General features: G+C 48.5%; 5 protein-coding genes across 5 annotated transcripts; 2 read left to right on the forward strand and 3 right to left on the reverse strand.

Moving 5' to 3' along the window:
- Nucleotides 1-35: 35 nt before the first annotated feature.
- Nucleotides 36-5,341, reverse strand: VFPPC_03504 (DDHD domain-containing protein; the record flags this gene model as incomplete). The annotated part of the gene is made up of 3 exons (XM_022428333.1): nucleotides 36-1,908; nucleotides 1,959-3,222; nucleotides 3,907-5,341. The coding sequence occupies 3 exons, from the start codon at nucleotides 5,339-5,341 to the stop codon at nucleotides 36-38; spliced, it is 4,572 nt and encodes a 1,523-aa protein (XP_022284622.1).
- Nucleotides 5,342-6,012: 671 nt separating this feature from the next.
- On the reverse strand, nucleotides 6,013-6,387 carry VFPPC_17496 (hypothetical protein; the record flags this gene model as incomplete). Its single annotated transcript, XM_022429199.1, has 1 exon — nucleotides 6,013-6,387. The coding sequence occupies one exon, from the start codon at nucleotides 6,385-6,387 to the stop codon at nucleotides 6,013-6,015; it is 375 nt and encodes a 124-aa protein (XP_022285774.1).
- A 2,033-nt stretch (nucleotides 6,388-8,420) lies between these two features.
- On the forward strand, nucleotides 8,421-9,255 carry VFPPC_13477 (2-hydroxychromene-2-carboxylate isomerase; the record flags this gene model as incomplete). The annotated part of the gene is made up of 3 exons (XM_018291252.1): nucleotides 8,421-8,498; nucleotides 8,566-8,665; nucleotides 8,762-9,255. 3 exons carry the CDS (start codon nucleotides 8,421-8,423, stop codon nucleotides 9,253-9,255), a joined length of 672 nt encoding a protein of 223 aa, XP_018147696.1.
- A 604-nt stretch (nucleotides 9,256-9,859) lies between these two features.
- Nucleotides 9,860-10,329, reverse strand: VFPPC_03506 (histone H3; the record flags this gene model as incomplete). Its single annotated transcript, XM_018282999.1, has 2 exons — nucleotides 9,860-10,057; nucleotides 10,117-10,329. The coding sequence occupies 2 exons, from the start codon at nucleotides 10,327-10,329 to the stop codon at nucleotides 9,860-9,862; spliced, it is 411 nt and encodes a 136-aa protein (XP_018147697.1).
- A 2,078-nt stretch (nucleotides 10,330-12,407) lies between these two features.
- VFPPC_13478 (histone H4.1) lies at nucleotides 12,408-12,775 on the forward strand (the record flags this gene model as incomplete). Its single annotated transcript, XM_018291253.1, has 2 exons — nucleotides 12,408-12,417; nucleotides 12,474-12,775. 2 exons carry the CDS (start codon nucleotides 12,408-12,410, stop codon nucleotides 12,773-12,775), a joined length of 312 nt encoding a protein of 103 aa, XP_018147698.1.
- Nucleotides 12,776-13,769: the final 994 nt, after the last annotated feature.

The raw sequence follows: 13,769 nt of genomic DNA on the forward strand, positions 1-13,769 counted from the left end.
ATATGCACAAGTCATCGTCCCCACTACGAACCTCATTACTTATCTAGTCCAAAGCGTTTAGCCACTTTAACAGCTCTCATGGCTGGGATTGTGTGCTTCCGTCCAGGTTGTCGGCCTATCTCCAGGCACAGCATACGGATGAAATCCTGGTTGATCCAGTAACTAGTGTGGGCACTGAGCATGTTTAGATACTGGATCTCCAATGGACCGCTTCCAGATCTGAGAAACCAATCGATTTGACCATTATCATTTAGTAGGAAAGCCTTTTTTTCAGCAACCTCTTCACGAGTGAAATCATGAACTTCCAATTCTAGTTGAGAAGGAAGACGTACCGTTGACGGTCTCTCTGCGCTGGCCAACAATGGATCAGCTGGCAGAGATAAACCGGGCACAACATGTCGCATGGCATCACCCATAGACTTGAAAATTGAGGCAGACGTACCCGGAACGTAAGCCGTCTTCAAAGACGAGGCATATGCAGGATCCACGGCACCATTTAACAAATACGCAATCGGATCTTCTTTGGCAAGTACGTTGTAGATGTTATCCACAGCCAGACAACCGAATCGACCGGCATCACTCACAATGTGCCCGTCGTTTGCGTCTCTTGGGTCCGCTCCAGGTTTTCGACGACCTCGCCTAGGTGTTAATACTCCGTGCTCAAGGAGTAAAAAGAAACCAGCAGGGCTTCCAACAAGAAACAAGTTGGTCGTATCGAATTCAAAGAACTGGGTTCCTGGCTCAGTCCGCCGTAGATCCACGCTCGGGGCTTCTGTTGGCTGTCGAGAAAGGATATCGACCGCCATAACGCTTCCAAGAGAGTGTGCAATAAGATGAACTCTTCCTATGGCAGCAAATCCGGGGTTATTTCGACACCAAAGGCGGTATACTCTGTTTGCTTCGAACACAAGAGCATTTATCATCTTGCTTTTGTGATGCGACATGTAAAACGGTATGTCAAACATCACGTCAGATATCATGCTTCTAATTGCAGGGATCGTGTTGGGCTCAATATCCTTCAAGCCAAATGACTCGTTCCCTTGTTCTTCGTTCTTTCCATGGTCAGCGGAGCTCCCGTCTTCAAATGAAAGTCCCATCCTCCAATTTAGCGGTAGTATCATCACACCATTCTGACTCGGGCGCAAGACGTGTTGGATAACGGGATTGCACATCTCATGGTTAACGGCACGTCGAAAGCCATTTATAGCGTGTGTGAAGTGATAACTCTCCACTCTCTCTGCAATCTTTTGACCAATTCCATGAGCCACAAGAACTAGGTCGGTTACTTGACCATTGGTTTCTTCAGCATGACAACCTTCACAAACTCGAGGTTCCTCAGCCTCCTCCGCCTGTGGAGGATGACTCATCGGGCGCGGTGCTCCTTGACTGCTGTGAGAAATATTTAGCGCTTTGTGAATTCGATTCCAGGTAGCCGCATCGAAACCTCGTACAACGGGGATCCCAACAGTAAAGCCTTTGGCGATTTTCGAAGCTGGTTTTCTTCCGTAATAGGCAGATGGCCGAAGGCTAGGTTTCAACAGAAAGGCAATCTTGTCGTCTTTATAGATGACGTGGTAATTGGCGAATGCTCGATTTAGCCTCTCTTTCCCTAAAGATTGACCTTCAATTACAAAGTCAATGGTCCCTTGTGCTGCAGCATCCCCTCGGAAACAGCGTGCAGAGCAAAACAGATCCCCGGATATTTTTGGCTCCAGCCTTTGGCTTGCGTCATCGAAATGTTTGGAGTCTTCGGGCCAAAGGCAGTGGGAAACCTTCTCCTCTCCTAAGGGTCCTACCTCGACGGCGCACCTCAACTCATCTCTCCAAGTTTCCGTCCAAGGCTGCAGCTCCTGATACCCAGCTTCTAACTGATTTGCAACTGGCGGAGCAACAGGCATCATTGTATCTCTTCGGCAAGTCAGCAGGTGTGGCCAACTCAATTGATAGGCTACACTCACCTGTAAAACCAAGTTGCACGCGTTATGACGGCCACATCGTTGACGGGTGACCAATATATGGGCTTCATGAGAAGTGTGGGAAGTGATACCTTATGCAGTCTGGATACGCCTACAACGACATCAATGACGGACGAACTAATACCGGGGTGTTCATGAGACTGCACCGGCTTTGAATGATGTGTAGCGTCAAGTAATCCGGTTGATCTATTGTCTTGATGTTTATCAATCACTTTCTGCCCTCCGTGTGGGGTTAGAGAGTAATGGGCTGCGGAAGCACTCTTGTTTTCTGCCCGAATAAAGGTATTCCCCGGCATTCCAACAATCGCTGTTGCATTCAGCCGAGTAGGTCCGAGTCCGTCTGGAGACCCTTGGTCTTGGTTAGGGCAAGTTGCAACAGCAGATGCAGGACGAAACTGCCCCTCCGCTGTAGGTCCATTGGTACCTGCACCCGTTGCAGCTATGGGCGGTTGGATGACCTCTCTTTGCCTTGCCGATAGATCATTAAGAGTTGCATTCGGCGTTGAATCAGCTGCGTCAATGATTCCACGTCTCAAAGCGCTCGTCGCAACAATAACAGCTCTCTTCACCGCATCAACGGCGAGTCCGGGGTGAATTCTCCTGTGCAGAGCACAGAAATTATGCTGAAGCATGTCAGAGATATCTGCACGTAATGCCTGGCAGCAGTCCGACAGATCTTCCGCTTCTATATTCGTTTCCGAGACTTTACTGAGGCCGGGGTGCAATTCCAGATGCCTCAAAGCCAGCTTCTCCACGTGGCTCTGCAGCCTTTTCGTGAAATCCGCGCGCAGTTCAACGACTTCCTTTTGACCTGATCTTACTGCGCAATGTTCATCACGACAGTCATCAGACGCTAGGCTTATCCAGGCTCTCTCCAAGGCATTGTTATCACCACAAGAAAACGGCCGAAGCTGACGCTTCAGAGACTTGTGGTCCGGGCTTGCCCCATGATATTGGGCTGATGATAGTCCCTCGATCGGTGTAAGTGAGGAGTAGAAGAACTGGGAGACAATTGCTGGCATCCCATTGTCACCCGAAATTCGTGATATCGGTGTCAGGCGGCAGTTAGAGCCATACGTATGTGAGGCTGATGTCATGTTGGGCAGCGCGTCGGTTGCGGTGTCGAAGTAAGCCAGGTGATTGGGGTTGGCATCGTTCAAACTTCGTATCTTGCCATCGTCGATTGAAAATGAGAACGCGGGAATACCATTTAGGGCGTACGCTCGTCGTGATAGGTGATCACTACCTAGGGGCTCTTGTGAGACTTGCTCTGGGAGCCTTGCTAGACATGACCAGTTCCATCTCTCCCATGATACACGGGATGACGTGGTTTGTTTGTTGCACCCAGCCCCAGGCCACATCCAAAACTTGGGTGGGCCACATGCACGCCATCATTGTGGCTCACACTACTTACCTAGGTAGTTACTGGGTACTTGACAACAAGTTTCATCAAATCGCCAACTTGAATTTCTGAACTCCAAAAGCAGTTCCTGTCTGGATGTGGACATGATAATAATTCACCCTCCAAACTCTTCCTCGTCGTCTCACCGCCCGATACATTAGATGAAGATTCTGATGAGCTGGCATGGGTATTGATTGACCCAAAACAATGTTTACCTACCTAGGTAGGTAGGTAGATTGGTGGACTCTTGGCATGCGTGGTATGGCTGAATAAAATACACATTGGCACGTGATGGTAGTTAGGTATGCAAATGAACAATTGTAGCGTTATAAATAGCCATGCCAGGAGAATTATCAGCCGTGTAGTTCTACCTACTTAAGTAGCTCGTCGTGCAGTAATGACACAACGAGGTTTTCGAGATATAGGGGCTGTTTAGTTACGGGAGGCCTTTTGCAAGAGACCAGAAATTCTCCAGTTTCGCCCGAGAAAGAACCTCCCGCGCTTCAGCGTCAGTTTCACATACTTTACTGATCCACTTCTTAAATCCCCTTGCCTTTTGTTCTCCTTCAAATACCAATTTGCACTCGTTTAACGACATATCCTTGAGCGCTCCGTCTTGATTCTCCGCCTGAAGCCAGTCCTTTTCTGGACTGTGTTTATCATCCCGGCTCCTCGAGGGAGAATTTTCTGTCCAGTCAATGCGGTTGAGCATCAACTTCTTGTATTTGTTGATACTCCAAGCACCGCCTTCGACAACAACCAAGTTAAATTTCGGGTGCATAATGCAAGTTCCCGAAAGGGCAAGTTGATTGGCATTCATTCCAATTTTGTAACGGTGTTGCCCGTTTGCCAAGCTCGAGATCTTAAAGACCAGAATATAGATGCCTTTATCGGCATCTCTTTGCTGGTTCTTGGACAACTTTTCCTTCTTCTGTTCTTTGGATAACTTCCGATCGTCGTTGGCATCCACATGTTTCTGGTGCCGTTCTGCGATTTCGCGGTTGACTCTTGCCTCGACAGCTGTGGGGTCCTTCACGGCAACTAATAAAACAGAGTTAGGATAGCACAGAATAGCTTGAAAATGGAAATACTTGCCGTCACCCAAAACACGCATTAGATTCCCCTTCTTGACCTTCGGCGGTGGTGCCGGAACCAATCCAAGGCGAATCTTGGCTTGCATTTCCTTCAACTCTGCCATCCTACGTTGACGCCTGATTTTGGCTTGCTCCTTGGTTGTCAGAAACATCGCTTTTGCTTCTGGAACATGGCGATCTTGGGGTGGTTCGAGTGCGACAGGATGTTGAACATATTCCGTCACAATACTATCAGGGCTCCTAATCTTCAGTACTGCAGGATTTGCAATCTTCTCGTAGCTTTTGCCATCGACGAGCCCTTCGTCCCACCATTCGATATCTGGCGGCTCTCCTACAACGAACTTCTTTTCCACGTCTAGATCTTCGTTGATGCCGGCTTTTCTCGTCTGTTCTGCTATTCTTTTTTTCATTGCCTCTAGGGCAGCTTGCCGACGAAGGGCATTTGCTTGCTGAATGTATTTTCCCTTCTGGTTGAATACTAAGCGTCTCGGTTCTCGTACTCTGCCACCAGAGCCTGGGTGCGCGAGAGTATCGTCAAAATATGGATTATCGCCCGCATGGTCCTGCGTGATCGGTTTTCGGAATGTGCGACTTTGAGTTGCTAGGGCGTGGTAAGAGGACGATCGACCGCCTTGCTCGGTACGAATATGTGCGGCTTTGGGTGATGAGTCTCCAGCTTTTAGAGATGATTCTCGCGATCCTAGATCTCCAGGTAAAGGGTTCAAAGCTCCTTTTGCCTTGCTAGCACCTGTAGCTGCTGCTACTCGAGCTTTCAAAGCAGCCAGCCGGTCAAGGCCAGCATTTGGCTTCTGGACACGAGCTGATGGATCATGCCGAGGCCCAAGGCTGTTCATCTTGGTTGGGTCCATAATGTGTATACTTCTTTGTCAGCTTCAGAGAGCAGGATGAGGATAACCTCACTCTTTTGCAAAGTAAGGTCCAATCTTTAGGCGACCAGCAGGCGCACAATCAACACAGGCTCTGGACAAACGACAGGAAATGCAGGCAGGTGGGTCCTTGATGATGGGTGGATAGCCACCACAGGCCCACTTTAACCCATCTGCACTAAAATTTCTTCCCCCACCAAAACACTCAGTCATCGACTGGTTTCACTTCTGCCAACTGATCCAGCATCTAAAAATTAGCAACCAAGATCTAACCGAGATATCAGGAGTCTAGACCGGAACGTATATCGTGATGAATATGATGCAGCGAATTTCTTCAGAGATGTAGTAAGAGTGTGGAGTTCACCTTTCCACCGAGGAAACCCCTCATGGCCAACTTCATCTAACAATAAAATGCATTGTTACCAGACATCAGAGACCTTCTGGAAGGCAATGACAACTCCCTACAGGACACATTTCGAAGGACTCATTCGCAATAAGAATGAGAAACTTGGTACGCCTGAACCCCCCACCCCTTTCCCTCCCTCTCGAGCCTCTCCGAAGCGGGGAAAAAAATCGCAGAAATGCTCTTTGAATGGCATTCTCGAGGTCCCTTGTGGAACCCGGAAAGGCGGTTGGCATTGTTTTTTGGACAGTTAGTTGGCAAACCACCAATGCAGTGACTTTGAATACTCTCTCACTTGGCGAAACTCTGTGCTAAAATCGTAGCGTTGGGTATTCCACGTCGTCTGGAAATCCTGATTGCTGCAAGTCGCGATACTTTTAACAACTTCGATGCCCCAGCACCCAATTGCCCATGTGGCGCTGAAAGGCGCAGAAATATTCGCGAAATTCATTAGTATCCTGCGACAGATCAACATGAATATTGGGCACGGTATCCGTCGAAGAAATTGTTGGGCGTGGATGTTTGTATGGCCACCGTAGACCATACAAAATGAAATTGAGACTTTTGCCCATCTGATGCGCATTCTGCAACTTACGCAATCAAACTCTGCTGCTATGGATACCATTGAAGGAAACTAATGCGCATCTTTCTTCCGATAATGAAGAAGGAGGTTAAAGAGAGACAGGCGCAGGCTACTGGCGGAACGTCAAACATTGGAATGAAAGTACAAGTTGTGACAACGGCACCTCCTAGTGGTGAGTCGGGAGCACGGAGCGAGCACGGTGATGATGCAATAACCGCCAAACAGCGACAAAGCCGCAACAAAGCTATGTCCTATGGGCCGAATCATGATGGACATGACGCTATTCAGCGACGAAAGGCAGTTCGTGAATGTTGTGCCGGAAGGGATAATGGGAAAATGGCAAGACTGTGCTGCAAGTGAGCGAGTTCCACAAGCACCAGGACACAGATGATTGTGAACCCGACTTGTCGTCGTTTGCAGAAGCCAGGGTCGAGCGTATCTTATATGAGTCTGGTGTGAAGAAGTCACGGGTTTCGAGTGCGACGAAACGAAGGTCGATGTGCGTGATACAACTGTGGAATACAATTCCACACCCCAGGTTGTCATGCTCAGCAATGTTCAGGAAGCTGTTCCCAAAACTTCTCTACAGAAAATTGCTAGTATTGGCGCGTTGGTAGATGAATAGGGCGAAAGAGTGGTTCACACATCGGATTTGAAGTCAGTTTACGGATGACACAGAAGTATTGGGACTTCATCGCCGTTAATCACATTCAGACGAGCAACTTTGGGGCTGTTGTCTCTGTCTACGGAGTGGAATTCTTATCGCCATCACGTTCTGCTTGAGTTTTCTGGTGTCTTCAAATACCACGGAATCGAGTTTCTTATCTAACAAACCTCTCAACCTCATTAGCGACTGCCGGACGGAAAACGGGCATTTCACTGCTTTCTGCCAGGTGGGACTTAGAGGCAATGTGAGTACGGTCACAAGAATGAGTTTTGAGACCTCTGTACCGTTCCTCAGAGACACCGTTCTGTATAGAGCTGGGGATGGTCTCACAACCCGCAACAGCCGTCTTGTGATGCTTAAACTGAGCAGGGTCGGAACGTAGGGTTCGATGTTATGACTCGACTCTCAACGCATCAGGCCGACTCTTTGGGTACGCGGATGCTATTTGTCGGCTGTTTGTAGCGTATTCGAAATGATATCACACTAGACTGGCTCGTTCTGTATTTAAATATACCGTGTATTACTTTTTGCACTTCGTGTAATTTGTGGCTACTTGGCTCTTTCAGCACATGGTTTCGGTTCCAGTAAAGTCGAAATCCTCTGGCTGCGTTATTCTACCATGCGCCCACAACTTGGTCGGTTCGCCTTCGTCGTCATGATATAAACCGGTCTTGAATGTCAGTAGTTGACTACAGAGGAGCATGTCACTATTGAAGTGATAAACAAATGCAGCTACTGCCGGTGTCGATGACTTTGAAGGTATCTGGTCCACCTGATGGTTACGATCAACATTGAATCTTGATACACATCAATTGATGGGCACATGGTTCCCCACAACTGCGGGTCAGCCAAACAAATTGACCAGACACGACCCGAGATCACCCCACTGCCAACACTGAACAGTCGAGTTAGGGTTTCAGTCTTTGCCTCGGCGGAAGCCTCAAAGAACGTTGCGGTGAGAGGGGTAAGGCAAGCTGGTTGTCACAGGACATCGATCAAGTTGGCCCCAACAGGTTCCTCGGGCAAAGTATTGATGACATACATACTGTCTGTGACCAAATGTATTTGGGCATATTAAGGTATACAGTAACACTCTTCAATATGCCTCAGCACACAACGCGATACGCGACACCCTTCCTTGTTTAAATACTTATGACCTGCCACTGTATATGTAACCAGACTCCATACAACAAACAGTTTGTGCTTTCAGACACCTACCAAGGTAAGTATTTAAGTACGTGACCAATACCACCAGTGGTTATCCCCTTGAAATTCAGAACCAGCAGCAGCACCAGCACTATCATTATGTTTCAACTTGACTGACGTACTTCCTTCGCCCGCGTGACTAGTGGTTTCAGCACCCATTTATCTATTGAGTTACTGGTGTTTCGCTTGTTCGGATTTCAAGATGGCAGCAACTCCCAAAATCACGCTTTACTTTGACACGGTCAGCCCGTTTGCATACATTGCTTTTTACATTTTGCAAGTGAGTACCACCAGTCTTATTCTCCTCGGGGGTCCCAGTCAGGAATATTGCTGAATGCAAACTATAGAATGATGGGGTGTTCCAAAATTGCAACATCACTTACGTGCCCATTTTCCTTGGCGGTTTAATGAAGAAGTGTGGCAATACGGCTCCAATCAACATTACCAGTGAGTAAGGCAGCTAGTTAGATGTGATAATCCGCCTATGAGGAGGGAGGTTCTAGTTCTCCAGAGCAGGTGATATACTAAAATGACTGGAAACAGATAAAAATAACTGGATTGATCGCGAACGATTGCTGTGGGCTAAAACGTTCAATGTCCCGATGAAAATCTTGCTGCCACAAGGCTTTCCCCCAATGACGCTGAACATTATGAGATGCTTGGCTGCGCTGGATGTCGCCGATGGTAGGAGCGACCAGAGCCGGTTGATCAGAACCGTAGATGCTCTCTACCACGACTTCTGGGTAGATCATTCAGAGACCAACGACACAAGACTACTGCAGTTGCTTTTGAATCGTATACTTGGCAGCGAGGAAGCAACTAAAATTACTGCCGCGGCAACCAAAGACGGCAAAACGAGCCTTCTTCACAATACGGATGAAGCCTTTGCCGCCGGCGCGTTTGGACTTCCGTGGATGGTTTGCACAAATGGTAATGGCGAGACGGAGTCATTTTGGGGGGTAGACCATATAGGTCAGGTTGCTAGTTTCCTTGGCCTCCAGCGACCTGGGACAGGCGGGTGGAAGGCAGTCCTTTGAAGTCAACGGCGACACGTTTCGTTCACCCCCGAGTTGTGGACGTACATGCATGTCTGGTCATCTCAACTGCCTGGGTATGTAGGTATCTGGCAATCGATTACTCACAAAGCCAACACTTCTTTGGTCTGGTATTTTCGCTAGCAAGAAAAAATATACATGACCAAGTACCAACATCGCCTTGTCCTTTCCACCTCCAATGGGAGCATCCAGGTTGGTGGCGCAGGTGAAGCTTTGTCACAACATTTAATACGCGACAGCGCCCATCCCCGCCGAGGATTCGCGCGTTGCCGCAGTTCTTCCTTCTCGGGGGTGGCAATACTTCTCGGGTATACGTATTTTAGTTGATGACGCGTTCACGCTCGCCGTGGTGGGATGTTGCAGTCACTGAAAGTTGTGTTCTGATTTCATGTCATATGACCATCTGGTCTTTCGCATTTAGCGACTTCTCCGAGTCGCACTGGCCTAGCATAATATACATCCCAGCTATAGAGAGCAAAGCAATTCTCATTGTAACGCCATGATTATCCCCTGAACCATGATTTCCATCGTGTCAAAGCAAAAAAGTCATAACCATCCTTGATATCCTGTCCCACATTCCATTCGCTTAGTTGCGTTCACCACGGAGGCGGCGAGCGAGCTGGATATCCTTGGACTGGATGGTAACACGCTTGGCGTGGATGGCGCAGAGGTTGGTGTCCTCGAAGAGAGATACGAGGTAAGACTCGACGGACTCCTGCAGCGCGCCGATAGCGGAGGACTGGAAGCGAAGATCGCTCTTGAAGTCTTGTGCGATTTCACGGACCTGTTCCGGGTTAGTATGCGGTTCATGGTGCTGTTGATGCCTATGTGTTGTGCACTTACGAGACGCTGGAATGGGAGCTTGCGGATCAAAAGCTCGGTGGATTTCTGGTAACGTCTGATTTCACGAAGAGCGACGGTACCGGGCTTATATCGGTGAGGCTTCTTGACACCACCAGTGGATGGTGCACTCTTGCGAGCGGCCTTGGAAGCAAGCTGCTTACGGGGAGCCTTGCCACCAGTGGACTTACGGGCTGTCTGCTTGGTGCGAGCCATTGTTGATGATGAGTTGAAGATGACTGGGTGGGGGTGTGAGATGGAGTTGTGGGTGTGTGTGATGCAGGAGGGAAAGTTCGGAGAGGGAGAAGGCGGGGGGGATGCTTTAATACCTGTGGCTTTGTCGCGTCAGGGCGGGCGGCTGATCTGGGAAAATAAATCCAACAGCGCGTCGGGTGGGCCGTGCGCAAGCCTGTCATGCAAGCTTGTTGGAGAACACAACCAGAAAACAACACAAGGATACCCAAAAAAAAATAAAAAATAGGACCACCCGTTTTAGTGTGTGTGGATGCCACAGTATTGGCAGGCTTTGTTTCTCCTGTGGCTGATTTGCTCTCTGCTGCCTAATCCGGTCTGGTATGATCGCTCGACTGTGCTGCCTATCAAATGGCGCTCGATGCATCCAGTGTCTGCAAAGATGGAGTCTGGTCAAGAAATCCCGTGTATGCACTTCAAGACCCAATGGCACCAATGTGCCAAGTTGTGCCAGTTTAGGTACGTGACAAATCAGGTACCTACCTACCTAGGTAGTATGTAGTCCGTCCAACGACTTTGCACCAACAATTTTTCGTACATGTACCAAGTGGCCTTTGTGCACAAATGCGAGCTCAGTAGCAATTGGCTGGCTCACCAACCGTAGGTGTTAAAGGTGACCAAAATATGTATGGCCATTGATTCAGTCTGTTCTTCTGCATATTCAGCTAGTACGTACTTGTGCCTTGCAAGATGGCATTTTTGCAGGCCTGGTGCAAGTGTGACTCAAATGACCTTTCCCTGCGTGACCACCTTAAACGTTGGCTCTTGTTTGCTACCCTATAGACTAATATTTGCCAGCTGTTTGTTCCATACTGTTACAATTTCTCCGCGGTTGGTAGTTTTAAGTTGTATATCCGACTGGTGTATTTATCTATTGGTGTTGCACTTGTTCTGCTTTGGATTCGTTGTTTGGTTGATGGTTTGCTACGCCAAATGCCGCATTTGGTGTGCACCAGACTGACCCTGCTTACAAGCGCATCGCGGAGTAGCCAGACAAGTCAAGCAAGTGGCATTTAGGCAAACCATTGATTATACAAGTTGCAGCCAGGAGGGGACGGGAAACGTCTCGCGTTGATAGGGTATTATATCAAGTAACCAAGCGAAGCGGCCGCTGGGATTGGACAACAATAGAACTCAGCACCTCCTCGGCAAACGGAAGAGTAGTAGGGTTATGACTTACGTGCTATGAACTACAGTGCCGCGAACAGTAATTACACTACACTGCCAGGTCATCATGCCCTGGAAGAGTACATGTTTACAATGATCACCCAGAAGATGGCATACCAGTTATCAGCCCAGTCCGAAGTGGAACGTGATGCCAAGCCACCTTATTTATTCAGCAAAATACGTATTGTGAAAATGTCACAGTTATGGGCTCGCACTGGCAGACAGTCAGACTAACAGTCTGGAGTAGGTGCATGTCACGCAAATTGCTAGTAGAGGTAGCATACATGTACGTCTTTGCCCTAGCATGACGTGACTCCCAGCAATTTGCGCTGATTCACTGACCCGAGAATGCAGACTGGTGCTGACGCAGTCTCTCAACAAGAGAATATGAACTGGCAGCGAACAGCAAATCTGCCCACACGAGAAGTATCAGAGCCATTATCCACTGTGGCGCATGTAGAGAATTGTGACTGTTGATAATGGTTCCAAATCGGGAAGTGCAAAAATGGCCATATCTCCACCACTCAGGAGTCACATTTATTTTTCTCGGCATATGATTCGCTGGCTCCCACACTTGTTTTTTTTTCGCGTTGGGTATTGTTTTCACAGGCATTATTTGATCCCTGTGTGCTGGCTGTCCCCAGATTGGACCCACCAGACTTCAAACCAGACGCGTCCTGGAGTGGCTAGGCCCCAAATCGACATTCGCGTTCCCATCAGCTTTCCCAACTGATCTGAAGCCTGGCCCACTTGTACTTAAGCACCAGTGCGGCCACCCTCTTGACTTGTTCATCATCGCGAAACTACCCACTCAGTAATCACACTACCCTGCGTTACACTTAGCCCAAGACAACCAGAATCTCACACAATACACAATGACTGGACGTATGTATACTCGAGCGAGAAATGAAAACACCATTCATCACGCTAACATTTACAAGGTGGCAAAGGCGGAAAGGGCCTCGGCAAGGGCGGCGCCAAGCGTCATCGCAAGATTCTCCGTGACAACATTCAGGGCATTACCAAACCTGCCATTCGGCGTCTAGCTCGCCGTGGTGGTGTCAAGCGTATCTCTGCTATGATATACGAAGAGACACGCACAGTCCTCAAGACCTTCCTGGAAGGCGTCATCCGCGATGCGGTCACATACACCGAACACGCCAAGCGAAAGACAGTCACATCACTGGACGTGGTCTATGCCCTGAAGAGACAGGGCCGCACTCTCTACGGCTTTGGTGGCTAAGCGAACATGTCTTGCATGCCTGTTATGAATTGTTTACAGTGGACGCGCTGGGTAACTGCGCTGGGTCGCGCGAGGTGTTTCATGATGACTATGGAATCTGGTCTTGCTTTTTTAAAGGGTATTTTGTATCATACAGGGGAAATGGTGGCTCTCACATCTTATTCTGGAGTAATTGACTACGCCTGCTCGGCGACATTGACCATGTATGTCCACACGACACGTGCATAATATCCAAAATCATGAAGTAAACTTGTACATACAATGTTAAGACACATGGATTCAATCGACCAGGACATACTGGCACGGCATCAATGTTTATGTACAGTAAAATGGGGTCATATTCTGGCGGACCATTGAAGCAAAGTGGGCTGGTGGAATTGGCGCATTGTTTGCCTTGCAACACATACGCTTCTACAGTTGAGGCATGTCTGTATGAGTCCACCAGCCCATACCAACCAACACCCAGGTATCTATATAGGTATTGAGGTATGTTAGTTCGTCGCATTTGCCAATAAACTATCTACGGCTACATACGTGCACATGGGTTTCCCATGTGCACCCGAACATCAAACCCGGATTAATCAGGATACATCACGTTTGTTGGGATGTTACAATCCCGGACTCAATCTTGTCTACTATTCTGGTCAAATACTGGTACAAATGTGGTGCCTAATTCATGAGTCGCAAGCAGTCACCGTTTTATTTGAGGCACGTTGCAGAAGCTTCAGTCGTTGAAGCCCGTAGTAGAGCCGAGTCGAGTTTCGACGGGAATCCTCTAGGGCAGCAAGACAGAGTGCTGAGTCGTCATGCGTCAGAACATTGCAAATCTACAAATGTAGCCTTCAGCTTTTTCTTATCAATGGCCTGGCGGACACATGTGCAGCCTTTTTCCATTTAGCTGTTATTGAGGAATACTCCCTGCTAACAGCCTAGGTACCTAGGTAGTCAGGCGACGCTGCGTGACGTGCTAGGACCAGTCTGGTCTGATGAAGAT

Source organism: Pochonia chlamydosporia, chromosome 2, assembly GCF_001653235.2.
Source record: "Pochonia chlamydosporia 170 chromosome 2, whole genome shotgun sequence".
Taxonomy (NCBI): domain Eukaryota; kingdom Fungi; phylum Ascomycota; class Sordariomycetes; order Hypocreales; family Clavicipitaceae; genus Pochonia; species Pochonia chlamydosporia.